The sequence below is a fragment of the Mustelus asterias genome, unplaced genomic scaffold (genome assembly GCF_964213995.1).
Source record: "Mustelus asterias unplaced genomic scaffold, sMusAst1.hap1.1 HAP1_SCAFFOLD_360, whole genome shotgun sequence".
Lineage (NCBI taxonomy): Eukaryota > Metazoa > Chordata > Chondrichthyes > Carcharhiniformes > Triakidae > Mustelus > Mustelus asterias.
In genome coordinates, this window is record NW_027590319.1 from 423,427 (window position 1) to 440,123 (window position 16,697).

A 16,697-nucleotide genomic window follows, 5' to 3' on the forward strand; every position below is an offset into this window, starting at 1 on the left:
CAAGAGGCTTGGAATACAAAAGCAGGGATGTACTTCTGAGGCTTTATAAAGCACTGGTTAGGCCCCATTTGGAGTACTGTGAGCACTTTTGGGCCCCACACCTCAGGAAGGACATACTGGCACTGGAGCGGGTCCAGCGGAGATTCACACGGATGATCCCAGGAATGGTAGGCCTGACATACGATGAACGTCTGAGGATCGTGGGATTATATTCATTGGAGTTTAGGAGGTTGAGGGGAGATCTAATAGAAACTTACAAGATAATGAACGGCTTAGATAGGATGGACGTAGGGAAGTTGTTTCCATTAGCAGGGGAGACTAGGACGCGGGGGCACAGCCTTAGAATAAAAGGGAGTCACTTTAGAACAGAGATGAGGAGAAATTTCTTCAGCCAGAGGGTGGTAGGTCTGTGGAATTCATTGCCACAGAGGGCTGTGGAGGCTGAGACGTTGAGCGGCTTCAAGACAGAAATGGATAAATTCTTGATTTCTCGAGGAATTAAGGGCTATGGGGAGAGAGCGGGTAAATGGAGTTGAAATCAACCATGATTGAATGGTGGAGTGGACTCGATGGGCTGAATGGCCTTACTTCCGCTCCTATGTCTTATGGTCTAAAGAGTGCAGAGGAGATTTACCAGGATGCTGCCTGGTTTGGAGGGTAGGTCTTATGAGGAAAGGTTGAGGGAGCTAGGGCTGTTCTCTCTGGAGCGGAGGAGGCTGAGGGGAGACTTAATCGAGGTTTATAAAATGAAGAAGGGGATAGATAGAGTGAACGTTCAAAGACTCTTTCCTCGGGTGGGTGGAGCTATTACAAGGGGGCATAACTATAGGGTTCGTGGTGGGAGATACAGGAAGGATATCAGAGGTAGGTTCTTTACGCAGAGAGTGGTTGGGGTGTGGAATGGACTGCCTGCAGTGATAGTGGAGTCAGACACTTTAGGAACATTTAAGCGGTTATTGGATAGGCACATGGAGCACACCAGGATGATAGGGAGTGGGATAGCTTGATCTTGGTTTCAGATAAAGCTCGGCACAACATCATGGGCCGAAGGGCCTGTTCGGTGCTGTACTGTTCTATGTACTTTCTCCTCTTCCATTTGTATCAGAAATTCGACCATATTGTGATCACTTGACCCAAGAGGGTCCTTCACAAGAACATCCTTAATTCTACCTACCTCGTTACACATTAGCAGATCTAAGATAACTCGTTCCCTCGTCGGTTCTGTAACATACTGTTCAAGGTAACTATCCCGACAGCATTCTAAGAACTCTTCCTCCATCCCACCCCTTCCAACTTGAGTCAGCCAATCAATATGCAGGTTACCGACCGGTGAGTCTAACCTCAGTGGTTGTGTGGTGAACCATAGATGGTTACCACGATGGGTACTTGTACATCATAGAAATCATAGAAACCCTACAGTGCAGAAGGAGGCCATTTAATAAGGTGCCCCATAAAAGGCTGCTGAAGAAGATTAGGGCACACGGAGTTGGGGGTAGTGTGTTAAAGTGGATTGGGGACTGGCTATCCGACAGGAAGCAAAGAGTCGGAATAAATGGGCGTTTTTCCGGTTGGAGGAAGGTAACTAGTGGCGTGCCGCAGGGATCGGTACTCGGGCCGCAACTGTTTACCATTTATATAGATGATCTGGAGGAGGGGACGGAGTGTAGGGTAACGAAGTTTGCAGACGACACAAAGATAAGTGGAAAAGTGAATCGTGTGGAGGACGGAGAAGATCTGCAGAGAGATTTGGACAGGCTGAGTGAGTGGGCGAGGATATGGCAAATGGAGTATAACGTTGATAAATGCGAGGTTATACACTTTGGAGGAAATATGGGATTACTATCTCAATGGAAACAAATTAAAACATGCTACCGTGCAAAGGGACCTGGGGGTCCTTGTGCATGAGACGCAAAAGCCCAGTCTGCAGGTACAACAGGTGATCAAGAAGGCAAATGGGATGTTGGCCTATATTGCGAGGGGGATAGAATATAAAAGCAGGGATGTCTTGATGCACCTGTACAGGGCATTGGTGAGGCCGCAGCTGGAATACTGTGTGCAGTATTGGTCCCCTTATATGAGGAAGGATATATTGGCATTGGAGGGAGTGCAGAGAAGGTTCACCAGGTTGATACCGGAGATGAGGGGTTTGGATTATGAGGAGAGGCTGAGGAGATTGGGTTTGTACTCGTTGGAGTTTAGAAGGATGAGGGGGGATCTTATGGAGACTTATAAGATAATGCGGGGGCTGGATAGGGTGGAGGCGGAGAGATTCTTTCCACTTAGTAAGGAAGTTAAAACTAGAGGACACAGCCTCAAAATAAAGGGGGGTCGGTTTAAGACAGAGTTGAGGAGGAACTTCTTCTCCCAGAGGGTGGTGAATCTCTGGAATTCTCTGCCCACTGAGGTGGTGGAGGCTACCTCGCTGAATATGTTTAAAGCGCGGATGGATGGATTCCTGATCGGTAAGGGAATTAAGGGTTATGGGGATCAGGCGGGTAAGTGGTACTGATCCACGTCAGATCAGCCATGATCTTATTGAATGGCGGGGCAGGCTCGAGGGGCTAGATGGCCTACTCCTGCTCCTATTTCTTATGTTCTTATGTTCTTATTTGGCCCATCGAGTCTGCACCGACCACAATCCCACCCAGGCCCTACCCCCACATATTCACCTGCTAATCCCTCTAACCTACGCATCTTAGGACTCTAAGGGGCAATTTTTTTTTTTAACCTGGCCAATCAACCTAACCCGCACATCTTTGGACTGTGGGAGGAAACCGGAGCACCCGGAGGAAACCCACACAGACACGAGGAGAATGTGCAAACTCCACACAGACAGTGACTCGAGTCGGGAATCGAACCCGGGACCCTGGAGCTGTGAAGCAGCAGTGCTAACCACTGTGCTACCGTACCGTACATATGTTACTCTTGTTACTGTTGGGGTTAGGGTTGGGGTGTTCCACCTGTTATTATTGTTTATGTGGTACACTCCGTTAGGCTCCGCCTTCTTACAGGAGTATAAAGGTCACTGCTACTTCCTCGTAGCCCTTAGTCTGGGATAGTATTGTTAAGCAGTGTGCTCTATTCTTGTTGTGAATAAAAGCTTTTATTCCCGGGTACGTCCTAGCCTCCCGTGTGAATCAATCGCGCATCAGGTTGGTAAGCTGATGGAGAAGATCCTGAGGGACAAGATTTATGAGCATTCAGAGAGGTTTAGTATGCTCAAGAATACTCAGCATGGCTTTGTCAAAGGCAGATCGTGCCTTACGAGCCTGGTGGAGTTCTTCGAAAATGTGACTAAACACATTGACGAAGGGAAAGCGGTAGATGTGGTTTATATGGATTTTAGCAAGGCGTTCGATAAGGTCCCCCATGCAAGGCTTCTCGAAAAAGTGAGAGGGCATGGGATCCAAGGGGCTGGTGCCCTGTGGATCCAGAACTGGCTTGCCCAAAGGAGGCAGAGAGTGTGTATAGATGGGTCTTTTTCTAAATGGAGGTCGGTCACCAGTGGTGTGCCCCAGGGATCTGTTCTGGGACCCTTGCTGTTTGTCATTTTCATAAATGACCTGGATGAGGAAGTGGAGGGATGGGTTGGTAAGTTTGCCGATGACACGAAGGTTGGTGGGGTTGTGGATAGTCTGGAGGGATGTCAGAAGTTACAGAGGGACATAGATAGGATGCAAGACTGGGCGGAGAAGTGGCAGATGGACTTCAACCCAGATAAATGCGTCGTGGTCCATTTTGGCAGGTCAAATGGGTGAAGGAGTACAATATAAAGGGAAAGACTCTTAGTACTGTAGAGGATCAGAAGGACCTTGGGGTCCAGGTCCATAGGACTCTAAAATCGGCCTCGCAGGTGGAGGAGGTGGTTAAGAAGGCGTATGGTGTGCTGGCCTTTATCAATCGAGGGATTGAGTTGAGGAGTCCGGGGATAATGATGCAGCTATATAAGACCCTCGTCAGACCCCACTTGGAGCACTGTGCTCAGTTCTGGTCACCTCATTACAGGAAGGATGTGGAAAAGATTGAAAGGGTGCAGAGGAGATTTACAAGGATGTTGCCTGGATTGAGTGGCATGCCTTATGAGTATAGGCTGAGGGAGCTCGGTCTTTTCTCCTTGGAGAGACGTAGGATGAGAGGAGACCTAATAGAGGTGTATAAGATGTTGAGAGGCATAGATCGGGTGGACTCTCAGAGGCTTTTTCCCAGGGTGGAAATGGCTGCTACGAGAGGACACAGGTATAAGGTGCTGGGGGTAGGTACAGGGGAGATGTTAGGGGTAAGTTTTTCACACAGAGGGTGGTGGGCGAGTGGAATCGGCTGCCGTCAGTGGTGGTGGAGGCGAACTCAATAGGGTCTTTTCAGAGACTCCTGGATGAGTACATGGGACTTAATAGGATGGAGGGTTATAAGTAGGCCTAAAAGGTAGGGATATGTTCGGCACAACTTGTGTGGCCGAAGGGCCTGTTTTGTGCTGTAGTTTTCTATGTTTCGATGAAAGTAGAAAGAAACTTCAGCAAGGAGTAAGGAGGGCTAAAAGGGGCTGCGAAAAGTCATTGGCCAGCTGGATTAAGGAAAATCCCAAGGCTTTTTATACATATATAAAGAGCAAGAGGGTAGCCAGGGAGAGGGTTGGCCCACTCAAGGACAAGGGAGGGAATCTATGCATGGAGCCAGAGGAAATGGGTGAGGTATTAAATGAGTACTTTGTGTCAGTATTCACCAAAGAGAAGGACTTGGTGGACGTGTGTCGGTAGTGTGAGTCATGTTGAGATGAAAAAGGAGGAGGTTTTGGGGTTCTTGGGAAACATTAAGGTAGACAAATCCCCAGGGCCTGATGGGATATACCCCAGAATACTGAGAGAGCCAAGAGAGGAAATTGCTGGAGCCTAGAGAGAAATCTTTGTATCCTCACTGGCTACAGGGGAGGTCCCAGAGGATTGGAGAAGAGCCAATGTTGTTCCTTTGTTTAAGAAGGGTAGCAAGAATAATCCAGGTAATTACAGGCCGGTGAGCCTTACGTCAGTGGTAGGGAAAGTATTGGAGAGGATTCTTCAAAACAGGATTTGCTCCCACTTGGAAATAAGTGGACATATTAGTGAGAGGCAACATGGTTTTGTGAAGGGGAGGTCGTGTCTCACTAACTTGATCGCGTTTTTCGAGGAAGTGACGAAGATGATTGATGAGGGTAGGGCAGTGGATGTTGTCTACATGGACTTCAGTAAGGCCTTTGACAAGGTCCCTCATGACAGACTGGTGCAGAAGGTGAAGTCGCATGGGATCAGAGGTGAGCTGGCAAGGTGGATACAAAACTGGCTCAGTCAAAGAAGATAGAGGGTAGCAGTGGAAGGGTGCGTTTCTGAATGGAGGGCTGTGACAAGTGGTGTTCTTCAGGGATCAGTGCTGGGACCTTTACTGTTTGTAACATATATAAATGATTTGGAGGAAAATGTAACTGGTTTGATTCGTAAGTTTGCGGACGACACAAAGGTTGGATTAGCGGATAGCGATGAGGACCATCAGAGAATACAGCAGGATATAGATCAGTTGGAGACTTCGGCGGAGAGATGGCAGATGGAGTTTAATCCGGACAAATGTGAGATAATGCATTTTGGAAGGTCTAATACAGATAGGAAATATACAGTAAATGGCAGAACCCTTAAGAGTATTGATAGGTAGAGGGATCTGGGTGTACAGGTACACAGGTCACTGAAAGTGGCAATGCAGGTGGAGAAGGTAGTCAAGAAGCATACGGCTTGCTTGCCTTCATCGGCCGGGGCATTGAGTTTAAAAATTGACAAGTCATGTTGCAGCTTTATAGAACCTTAGTTAGGCCGCACTTGGAATATAGTGTTTGATGCGCTATCAATAAGGCGAAAGACTACCGGTGTGCCAATATAAGTGTAGGCTTTTATTCACAACAGAATCAGGAGCAGATCCCAACAAATAACCAACCTGGACTGAACAAGGGGGAGGAGACAGCCACCTTTATACTAGGTGCCGAGGGGAGGACCCAAACTGGAAGGGGATGTGTCCCGGTATGACAAACACACACAACGGTGGTCCATATAGGACAAAGGCACAACTGAGGTCCACCACATTCACCCCTTCCTTTAAAGAAACAACACGGGGGTGAAGCGGAAACAATATCACAAGTCCAGACGAACCGGTGGCTTGATCCGCCTTCGCGATCGTCGTAGTGCAGGTCGCAGAGTCGTCCGAGCAGGGAGCGATGTCGGCCCAGGCTCCGTACAGTGAGCGTCGAGAGAAGGCGCTGGGTGGTGTGAAGCGGACCGATCCGTCGTCCCGTCCAGTCGTCGGGTACTGCGTGGCGACGGCTCCGGCGACTCAAGCGAGCTGTACATAGGGGCGAGAGGAGCGAGCAGTGGCCCTGGTGGCGTATGGGGAACAGTGGGAACTGGAGCTAGGGGGTGGGGGGCTGCAACAGGCTCTGGGCGCACTACAGGGACAGGGACTGAGGGAGGAAGGGGCGCAGCAATCTCCGAATGGACGACACCAGGGACCGTGGGGTGGAAGGACGTGGTGACCTCAGGGGCACCCGCGGGTGCCAAGTCACGGACAGAAACCGTGTCCTCCCGCCCATCAGGGTATGCTACATAAGCATATTGAGGATTAGCATGGAGCAATTGGACCTCCTCGACCAAGGGATCTGCCTTATGGGTCCGGACATGCTTCCGAAGCAGGACGGGCCCCGGGGACATCAGCCAATCCGGGAGCGAAGTACCCGAGGAGGACTTCCTGGGAAACGAAAACATCCGCTCGTGAGGGGTCGTATTGGTCGCTGTGCACAAGAGTGACCTAATGGAATGTAATGCGTCCGGAAGGACGTCTTGCCAACGGCTGACTGGAAGGCCCCTAGACCGTAACGCTAATAGAACGGCCTTCCAGACGGTTGCGTTCTCCCGCTCTACTTGACCATTGCCCCTGGGGTTATAGCTAGTGGTGCGGCTGGAGGCAACGCCTTTGGCGAGCAGGTACTGCCTCAGCTCGTCACTCATGAAAGAGGACCCACGATCGCTATGAATATAGGCTGGGAAGCTGAACAGGGTGAAGAGCGTGTTCAGGGTCCGAATCACTGTAGCCGTGGTCATGTCCGAGCAGGGGAAGGCAAAAGGGAAACGTGAGTATTCGTCAATGATATTCAGGAAATAAACATTGCGGTTAGAGGAGGGGAGGGGGCCTTTAATATCAATGCTAAGGCGCTCGAACGCACGAGTGGCCTTTACAAGGTGCGCCCTACCTGGCCGGTAGAACTGCGGTTTGCACTCAGCGCAGACCCTGCATTGCCTGGTAATCGTCCGGACTTCCTCAAGGGAGGAGGGAAGGTTACGGGACTTGACAAAGTGGAAAAATCTGGTGACACCCGGATGACAGAGGTCGTTATGGAGGGACTGTAGCTGGTCTAGTTGGGCACTGGCACATGATCCACGGGACAGGGCGTCTGGGGGCTCATTGAGCTTCCCGGGCCGGTACATGATGTCATATCTGTAGGTGGAGAGCTCAATCCTCCACCGCAAGATCTTGTCATTCTTAATCTTGCCCTTTTGCCTGGTGTTAAACAGGAAGGCAACTGACCGCTGGTCCGTAATTAAGGTGAATCGTTGGCCCGCGAGATAATGGTGCCAGTGCCGGACGGCTTCCACGATGGCCTGGGCCTCCTTCTCGACCGAGGAGTGTTGAATCTCAGGGCCTTGTAAGGTCCGGGAAAAGAAGGCCACCGGACGGCCCCTCTGGTTAAGGGTGGCGGCTAGGGCAAAGTCAGACGCATCACTTTCCACTTGGAATGGGATGGATTCGTCCACAGCATGCATCGCGGCCTTCGCGATGTCCGCTTTGATGTCGTCGAAGGCCCGACGGGCCTCCTCCGCCAGGGGAAAAGAGGTCGATTTTAGGAGCGGACGGGCTTTATCTGCGTAACGGGGAACCCACTGGGCATAGTAGGAGAAGAAGCCCAGGCATCTCCTCAGTGCTTTGAGGGTAGTAGGGAGGGGAAGCTGCATAAGGGGACGCATACGGGCTGGGTCGGGACCAAGGACACCATTTTCTATCACGTACCCAAGGATGGCGAGGCGGCGTGTCCGGAAAACACACTTCGCCTCATTGTATGTGAGGTTCAGGAGAGTGGCCGTACGAAGGAATTTTTGTAGGTTGGCATCATGATCCTGCAGGTCACGGCTGCAGATGGTGACGTTATCCGGATCCGGGAAAGTGGCCCGTAGTCCGTGCTGGTCCACCATTTGATCCATGGCCCGTTGGAAGACTGAGACCCCATTGGTGATACCAAAGGGGACTCGGAGGAACTGGTAGAGGCGGCCATCCGCCTCAAAGGCAGTGTATGGGCGATCCTCCGAGCGGAGAGGGAGCTGGTGGTAAGCCGATTTCAAATCGATCGTCGAAAAAACCCTATAGTGCGCGATGCGGTTGACTATGTCCGCGATACGGGGAAGAGGATACGCATCTAGTTGGGTATACCTGTTTATGGTCTGGCTGTAGTCAATCACCATGCGGTGTTTCTCCCCCGATTTAACTACGACCACTTGCGCCCTCCAGGGGCTGGTGCTGGCCTGGATAATCCCTTCCTGGAGCAAACGTTGTACCTCGGACCGAATGAAGGCCCGGTCATCCGCACTATAGCGCCTACTCTTGGTGGCTATAGGCCTACAATCCATGGTGAGGTTATCAAATAAGGGGGGCGGGGTGATCTTGAGGGTCGAGAGACTGCAGGTGGTGCGCGACGGGCGCTGCTGTGACGGCGCCTTGCAGACGGAGAGCGGGGGATAAGGGCCATCATACTGCAGGGTGACGCTCCTATGATGGGTGAGGAAATCTAACCCCAGCAGTACAGCTGCGCAGAGTCGCGGCAGCACGAGGAGCCGAAAACGCTCGTAGACTGTGCCCTGTACCGTCAGCGTCACCAAGCAGCACCCGAGGACCTCCACCGAGTGGGAATTCGAGGCCATGGAGATGGTCTGGCTCCAGGGTCGCACGGGAAGGGCATATTGACGCACTGTGCGAGGGTGTATAAAACTTTCTGTGCTCCCACAGTCAAACAGGCAGTTTTCTGCATAACCATTTATCTTGATCTCCATTATGGACTTGGAGAGTTGATGAGGCTGCGACTGGTCCAAGCAAATCGATGCCACCGTTGAATTAAAGAAGAATCCATCTTCGTCGCCGTCTGACGTCACGGATGAAGCTTCCTGCTCAGCTCGCCTTGATGCCAGTCTCAAAGATGGCGACTCCTGCGCTTCCGGTGACCGCATCGAAGATGGCGATTCGCACGCAGCCGCCGCCTGTATCAAAGATGGCTGCGCCCTCGGAGCACACATGGCTCCACGAGTCTTCGGAAGCGGCTTTGCCCGGCAGACTTTAGCGAAGTGGCCTAGCTTACCGCATCCGGAGCAAATCGCGTCCTTTGCCGGGCAGCGACGCCGAGGGTGCTTGGATAGGCCACAAAAGTAACATTTGGGCCCTGCCGGAACAGCCATCGCGGTGGAGCTGTCGATGGAATGGGATCCAAGGTAAGACCCGAGATTATGGGAGGCTGCTTCTAATGTTTCAGCCATCGTGGCCGTTTTCCGGAGGTCTAGGTCATCTTGTTCCAGCAGACGCTGCTGGATGTATGTAGACTCAATGCCCGCAACGTAGGCGTCGCGGATCAGATCCTCCATGTTCTGAGCTGCTGAAACAGCCTTACAGTCGCAAGCTCGAGCTAGGACTCGCAGGGCGCGCAGAAATTGGGCACACGATTCTCCTGGCTGCCGCTTGCGGGTAGTTAGGAGGTGTCTGGCGTAAACCACGTTAGGGCTCTTTCGGAACTGCCCTTTTAGGAGTGCGATAGCGTCCGCGTAAGTAGCAGCGTCCCGGAAGATTCCATAGACAGTTTCGCTTACCCGGGCACGGAGCACGTGGAGTTTAGCAGCGTCGGTGTCAATGGCCGTAGCGGTGTCGACGAATGCTTCGAAGCAGTCCAACCAATGATCAAATTTATCAGAGGCTCCAACCTCTTGAGGGTCTAATGTTAACTTGTCGGGTTTTAGAAACTGCTCCAGTAACTGTTGTGAATAAAATTGATGCGCTATCAATAAGGCGAAAGACTACCGGTGTGCCAATACAAGTGTAGGCTTTTATTCACAACAGAATCAGGAGCAGATCCCAACAAATAACCAACCTGGACTGAACAAGGGGGAGGAGACAGCCACCTTTATACTAGGTGCCGAGGGGAGGAACCAAACTGGAAGGGGATGTGTCCAGGTATGACAAACACACACAACGGTGGTCCAAATAGGACAAAGGCACAACTGAGGTCCACCACAGTGTTCAATTCTGGTCGCCACACTACCAGAAGGATGTGGAGGCTTTGGAGAGGGTACAGAAAAGATTTACCAGGATGTTGCCTGGTATGGAGGGCATTAGCTATGAGGAGAGGTTGGAGAAACTTGGTTTGTTCTCACTGGAACGACGGAGGTTGAGGGGAGACCTGATAGAAGTCTACAAGATTATGAGAGGCATGGACAGAGTGGATAGTCAGAAGCTTTTCCCCAGGGTGGAAGAGTCAATTACTCGGGGGCACAGGTTTAAGGTGCGAGGGGCAAGGTTTAAAGGAGATGTACGAGGCAGATTTTTTACACAGAGGGCGGTGGGTGCCTCGAACTCTCTGCCGGGGGGGTAGTGGAAGCGGATACGGTAGTGACTTTTAAGGGGCGTCTTGACAAATACATGAATAGGGTGGGATAGAGGGATATGGTCCCCGGAAGGGTAGGGAGTTTTAGTTAAGTTGGGCAGCATGGTCGGTGCAGGCTTGGAGGGGCCGAAGGGCCTGTTCCTGTGCTGTAATTTTCTTTGTTTTTTTGTTCTGTGCTGGTTTTACTGGGTTACTGATATCCTGTGCTGGTTTCTCTGGGTTACTGGTGTCCTGTGCTGGTTTCTCTGGGTTACTGGTGTCCTGTGCTGGTTTCTCTGGGTTACTGGTGTCCTGTGCTGGTTTCTCTGGGTTACTGGTGTCCTGTGCTGTTTTCAATGGGTTATAGAATCCACAGAGTTCCTACATTGCAGAAGGAGGCCATTCAGCCCATTGTGTGTGCGTTGCCTCTCTGACAGAGCATCTTACCCAGGCCCTAATCCTGTATCCCCCCATATTTATTCCGATATTGCCCTAACCCACATATCCTTAGACAGTAAGGACAATTTAGCATGGCCAATCCATTGAACCTTTAAAACTTTTGAGTTTCGGAGGAAACTGGAGCACCTGGAAGAAAACCATGCAGGCAAAGAGAGCAAAGACCAGGACAATTCAGGAATCATAGAATCATAGAATCCCTATAGTCCAGTGAGGCCACTCGGCCCATCGAGTCTGTACCAACCACAATCCCACCCAGGCCCCATCCCCGTAACCCCATATATTTACCCTGCCAATCCTCCGAAACTAGGGGCAATTTAGCATGGCCAATCCAACTAACCCGCACATCTTTGGACTGTGGGTGGAAGCCGGAGCACCCGGAGGAAACCCACGCAGACACGGGGAGAATGTGCAAACTCCACACAGATGGTGACCCGAGGCCGGAATTGAACCTGAGTCCCTGGCACTGTGAGGGAGCAGTGCTAACCACTGTGCCACCGTGCTGCCCCGGGTCCCTGGCACTGTGAGGGAGCAGTGCTAACCACTGTGTCACCGTGCTGCCCCGGGTCCCTGGCACTGTGAGGGAGCAGTGCTAACCACTGTGTCACCGTGCTGCCCCGGGTCCCTGGCACTGTGAGGGAGCAGTGCTAACCACTGTGCCACCGTGCTGCCCCGGGTCCCTGGCACTATGAGGGAGCAGTGCTAACCACTGTGCCACCGTGCTGCCCCGGGTCCCTGGCACTGTGAGGGAGCAGTGCTAACCACTGTGTCACCGTGCTGCCCCGGGTCCCTGGCGCTGTGAGAGAGCAGTGCTAACCACTGTGTCACCGTGCTGCCCCGGGTCCCTGGCGCTGTGAGACAGCAGTGCTAACCACTGTGCCACCGTGCTGCCCCGGGTCCCTGGCGCTGTGAGGCAGCATTGCTAACCACTGTGTCACCGTGCTGCCCCGGGTCCCTGGCACTGTGAGACAGCATTGCTAACCACTGTGCAGGAACAGGCTCTCCTGCCCTCCAAGCCCGTGCTAATCATGATGCCCTAATCATGGTACATTGGCCTTTATAAATCGGAGTATCGAGTATAAAAGTTGGTGTGTTATGGTAAGGTTATATAAGGCATTGGTGAGGCCGAATTTGGAGTATTGTATACAGTTTTGGTCACCTAGTTACAGGAAGGATGTAAATAAGATTGAAAGAGTGCAGAGAAGGTTCACAAGGATGTTGCCGGGACTTGAGAAGCTGAGTTACAGAGAGAGATTGAATAGGTTGGGACTTTATTCCCTGGAGCGTAGAAGATTGAGGGGAGATTTGATAGAGGTGTATATGATTTTGATGGGTATAGATAGAGTGAATGCAAGCAGGCTTTTTCCGCTGAGGCTCGGGGAGAAAAAAACCAGAGGGCATGGGTTAAGGGTGAAAGGAGAAAAGTTTAAAGGGAATATTAGGGGGGGCTTCTTCACGCAGAGAGTGGTGGGAGTGTGGAATGAGCTGCCGGATAAAGTGGTAAATGCGGGGTCACTTTTAACATTTAAGAAAAACTTGGACGGGTTCATGGATGAGAGGGGTGTGGAGGGATATGGTCCAAGTGCAGGTCAGTGGGACTAGGCATAAAATGGTTCGGCACAGACAAGAAGGGCCAAAAGGCCTGTTCCTGAGCTGTAATTTTCTATGGTTCTAAACTAAACCTCTGTCACCTCCGTTTTTCCAGTGAAAAAGTAATTTACCAACTCTTGTACTCATGCAGGCCAGGCCAGGTAAGGATGGCGGATTTCCTTCCCAAAAGAAAGATGGGTTTTTCCGACAATCAACAATGATTTTATGGTCAATAGTCGACTGTTAATTCTAGATTGTGATTGAACTCAAATTTCCTCTGCCCCAGGTCAGCTGGCTCTCTGATAGCTGGCCCAGGACAATCCCATCACTTTTCTTGACATGTTAATAATGACCTGTGATGGGTAAATGATGTCCGATACTGCTTCCGATGGTTTTGAGATGACCTGTTCTAGTTATGGGTTGCGGATGGGTCTAGGATGGCTTGTGATTTCCTCTGCTATTTCCCGTGGATATGTGAAGAGCTCAGCGAGTTATGACAAGTCAGTGTGTGAGTGAGTGATTTTTCTGCTAGTTAGGATGGTTCAGTGCTGTTTTTCCAGTGGGGTAGTGATCTCTGAGTGATGTCCTGTCTTGGCTTTGAGTGGTCCGTTTTGAGTTACAATGATTACTCTGCCTGTGTGAATGGATTTGTGTCATTCTCCAACTCATTGCAATCTCTGATCTAAACCCTGCTTCAGACTGTCCACCTCTTGGGCTGGAATCGCTGGGAGTGGAAGACTCACAGATGAGAGCATCCAGCACTTTGAGAATTGGATTAGGAGCTCACCGAGGCCGTCTCAATATCCAGGTTTGTGCACAAAACTTGCTTGAGTTTTTTGAAGGGGTAACCAAGAAGGTCGATGAGGGCAGTACAGTTGATGTTGGCTACATGGACCTTAGCAAGACCTTTGACAAGATACCGCACGGTATGGTGTTGCATAAGATTAAATCTCACGGGATCCAGGATGGGGTAGCTAAATGGATACAAAATTGGCTTGATGACAGAAGACAGAGGGTGGTTGTAGAGGGTTGTTTTTCAAACTGGAGGCCTGTGACCAGCGGTGTGCCTCAGGGATCAGTGCTGGGTCCACTGTTATTTGTCATTTATATTAATGATTTGGATGAGAATATAGGGGGCATGGTTAGCAAGTTTGCAGATGACACTAAGATTGGTGGCATCGTGGACAGTGAAGAAGGTTATCTCCAATTACAACGGGATCTTGATCAATTGGGCCAGTGGGCTGACGAATGGCAGATGGAGTTTAATTCAGATAAATGCGAAGTGATGCATTTTGCTCGATCGAACCAGGGCAGGACTTACTCAGTTAAGGGGAGGGCGCAGGGGAGAGTTACAGAACAAAGAGATCTCGTGGTACAGGTTCATAGCTCCTTGAAAGTGGAGTCACAGGTGGACAGAGTGGTGAAGGCGGCATTCGGCATGCTTGGTTTCATCAGTCAGAACATTGAATACAGGAGTTGGGACGTCTTGTTGAAGTTGTACAAGACATTGGTAAGGCCACACTTGGAATACTGTGTACAATTCTGGTCACCCTATTATAGAAAGGATATCATAAAATCATCATAGAAATCATAGAAACCCTACAGTGCAGAAGGAGGCCATTTGGCCCATCGAGTCTGCACCGACCACAATCCCACCCAGGCCCTACCCCCTTATCCCTACATATTTACCCACTAATCCCTCTAACCTACGCATCTCAGGACACTAAGGGCAATTTTTAGCATGGCCAATCAACCTAACCCGCACATCTTTGGGCTGTGGGAGGAAATCGGAGCACCCGGAGGAAACCCACACAGACACGAGGAGAATATGCAAACTCCACACAGTAAACATTAAACTAGAAAGAGTGCAAAAAAGATTTACTTGGATGCTACCAGGACTTGATGGATTGAGTTATAAGGAGAGGCTGGATAGACTGAGACTTTTTTCCCTGGAGCGTAGGAAGCTTGGGGGTAATCTTATAGAGATCGATAAAATAATGAGGGGCATAGATCAGCGAGATAGTCAATATCTTTTCCCAAAGGTAGGGGAGTCTAAAACTAGAGGGCATAGAGGGCCCCAGAGGGGCAATCTTTTTCACACAGGGAGTGGTGAGTGTCTGGAACAAGCTGCCAGAGGTAGTAGCAGAAGCTGGTACAATTTTGTCTTTTAAAAAGCATTTAGAAGTTATATGGGTACGATGGGTATAGAGGGATGTTGGCCAAACGCAGGCAATTGGGACTAGCTTAGGGGTTAAAAAAAGGGGCGGCATGGACAAGTTGGGCCGAAGGGCCTGTTTCCATGCTGTAAACCTCGATGACTCTATGACTCTAAGATCCACAAATCAGGTCCCTGAGAACCAACTCTGTTTTTCAATTCGTCCATGGAATGTGGGCTTCCCTGGCAATATTAATTGCCCATCCCTAATTGCCCTGAGAAGGCTGAGCTTTTTGCTGCCATACGTGCATAAGATATAGGAGCAGAATTAAGCCATTCGGCCCATCGAGTCAGCTCCGCCATTCGATCATGGCTAATATGCTCCTCGTCCCCATTTTCCTGCCTTCTCCCCAAAGTTGTGATAGTAGGGGATTTTAATTTTCCACATATAAATTGGGACTCGCATACTGTTAAAGGTTTAGATGGGGTAGAGTTTGTAAAATGTGTTCAGGAGAATTTTCTACATCAGTATATAGAGGTGCCAACTAGAGAGGATGCGATATTGGATCTCCTATTGGGAAATGAGTTAGGGCAGGTGATGGATGTGAGTGTGAGGGAACACTTTGGATCCAGTGATCATAATGCCATTAGTTTCAACCTGATCATGGATAAGGATAGATCTGGTCCTCGGGTTGAAGTTCTGAACTGGAAAAAGGCCAAATTTGATGAAATGAGAAGGGATCTGGGAAGTGTGGATTGGCACAGGCTGTTCTCTGGTAAGGATGTAAATGGAAAGTGGGAGGCCTTCAAAGGAGAACTTTTGAGAGTGCAGAGTTTGTATGTTCCTGTCAGGATTAAAGGCAAAGTAAATCGGAATAAGGAACCTTGGTTCTCGAGGGAGATTGTAACACTGATTAAGAGGAAGAGAGAGTTGTATGAAATGTACAGGCAGCAAGGAACAGATCAGATGCTCGAGGAGTATAAAAAGTGCAAGAAGCTACTTAAGAGGGAAATCAGGAGGGCTAAAAGAAGACATGAGGTTGCTTTGGCAGACAGAGTGAAGGAAAATCCAAAGAGCTTCTATAGGTATGTTAGGAGCAAAAGGATAGTGAGGGATAAAATTGGTCCTCTTGAAGACCAGAGTGGTAGATGGAACCAAAAGAGATGGGGGAGATACTAAATGGTTTTTTTGCATCCGTATTTACTGAGGAAACGGGCATGGAGTCTACGGAAATAGGGCAAACAGGTAGGGAGGTCATGGAACCTTTACAGATTAAAGGGGAGGAGGTGCTCGCTGTCTTGAGGCAAATCAGAGTGGATAAATCCCCAGGACCGGACAGGGTATTCCCACGGACCTTGAGGGAAGCTAGTGTTGAACTTGCAGGGGCCCTGGCAGACATATTTAAAATGTCAGTATTCACGGGGGAGGTGCCGGATGATTGGAGGGTGGCTCATGTTGTTCCGTTGTTTAAAAAAGGTTCCAAAAGAAATCCGGGAAATTATAGGCCAGTAAGTTTGACGTCGGTGGTGGGCAAGTTATTGGAAGGTGTGGTAAGGGATAGGATCTACAAATATTTGGATAGACAGGGACTTATTAGGGAGAGTCAACATGGCTTTGTGCGTGGTAGGTCATGTTTGACCAATCTATTAGAGTTTTTCGAGGAGGTTACCAGGAAAGTGGATGAAGGGAAGGCGGTGGATGTTGTCTACCTGGATTTCAGCAAGGCCTTTGACAAGGTCCCTCATGGGAGGTTAGTTAGGAAGGTTCAGTCGCTAGGTATACATGGGGAGGTAGTAAATTGGATTAGACACTGG

The 16,697-nt window shown here is 50.1% G+C and overlaps 1 protein-coding gene across 1 annotated transcript in view; it reads left to right on the forward strand.

Moving 5' to 3' along the window:
• The window catches only part of LOC144486476 (uncharacterized), a 129,752-nt gene that overhangs the window by 89,527 nt on the left and 23,528 nt on the right, over positions 1-16,697 (forward strand). Inside the window, exon 4 of the mRNA XM_078204519.1 lies at positions 13,426-13,535. Coding sequence (XP_078060645.1) covers positions 13,426-13,535 — 110 coding nt within the window. The remainder of the gene's footprint in view (positions 1-13,425; positions 13,536-16,697) is intronic.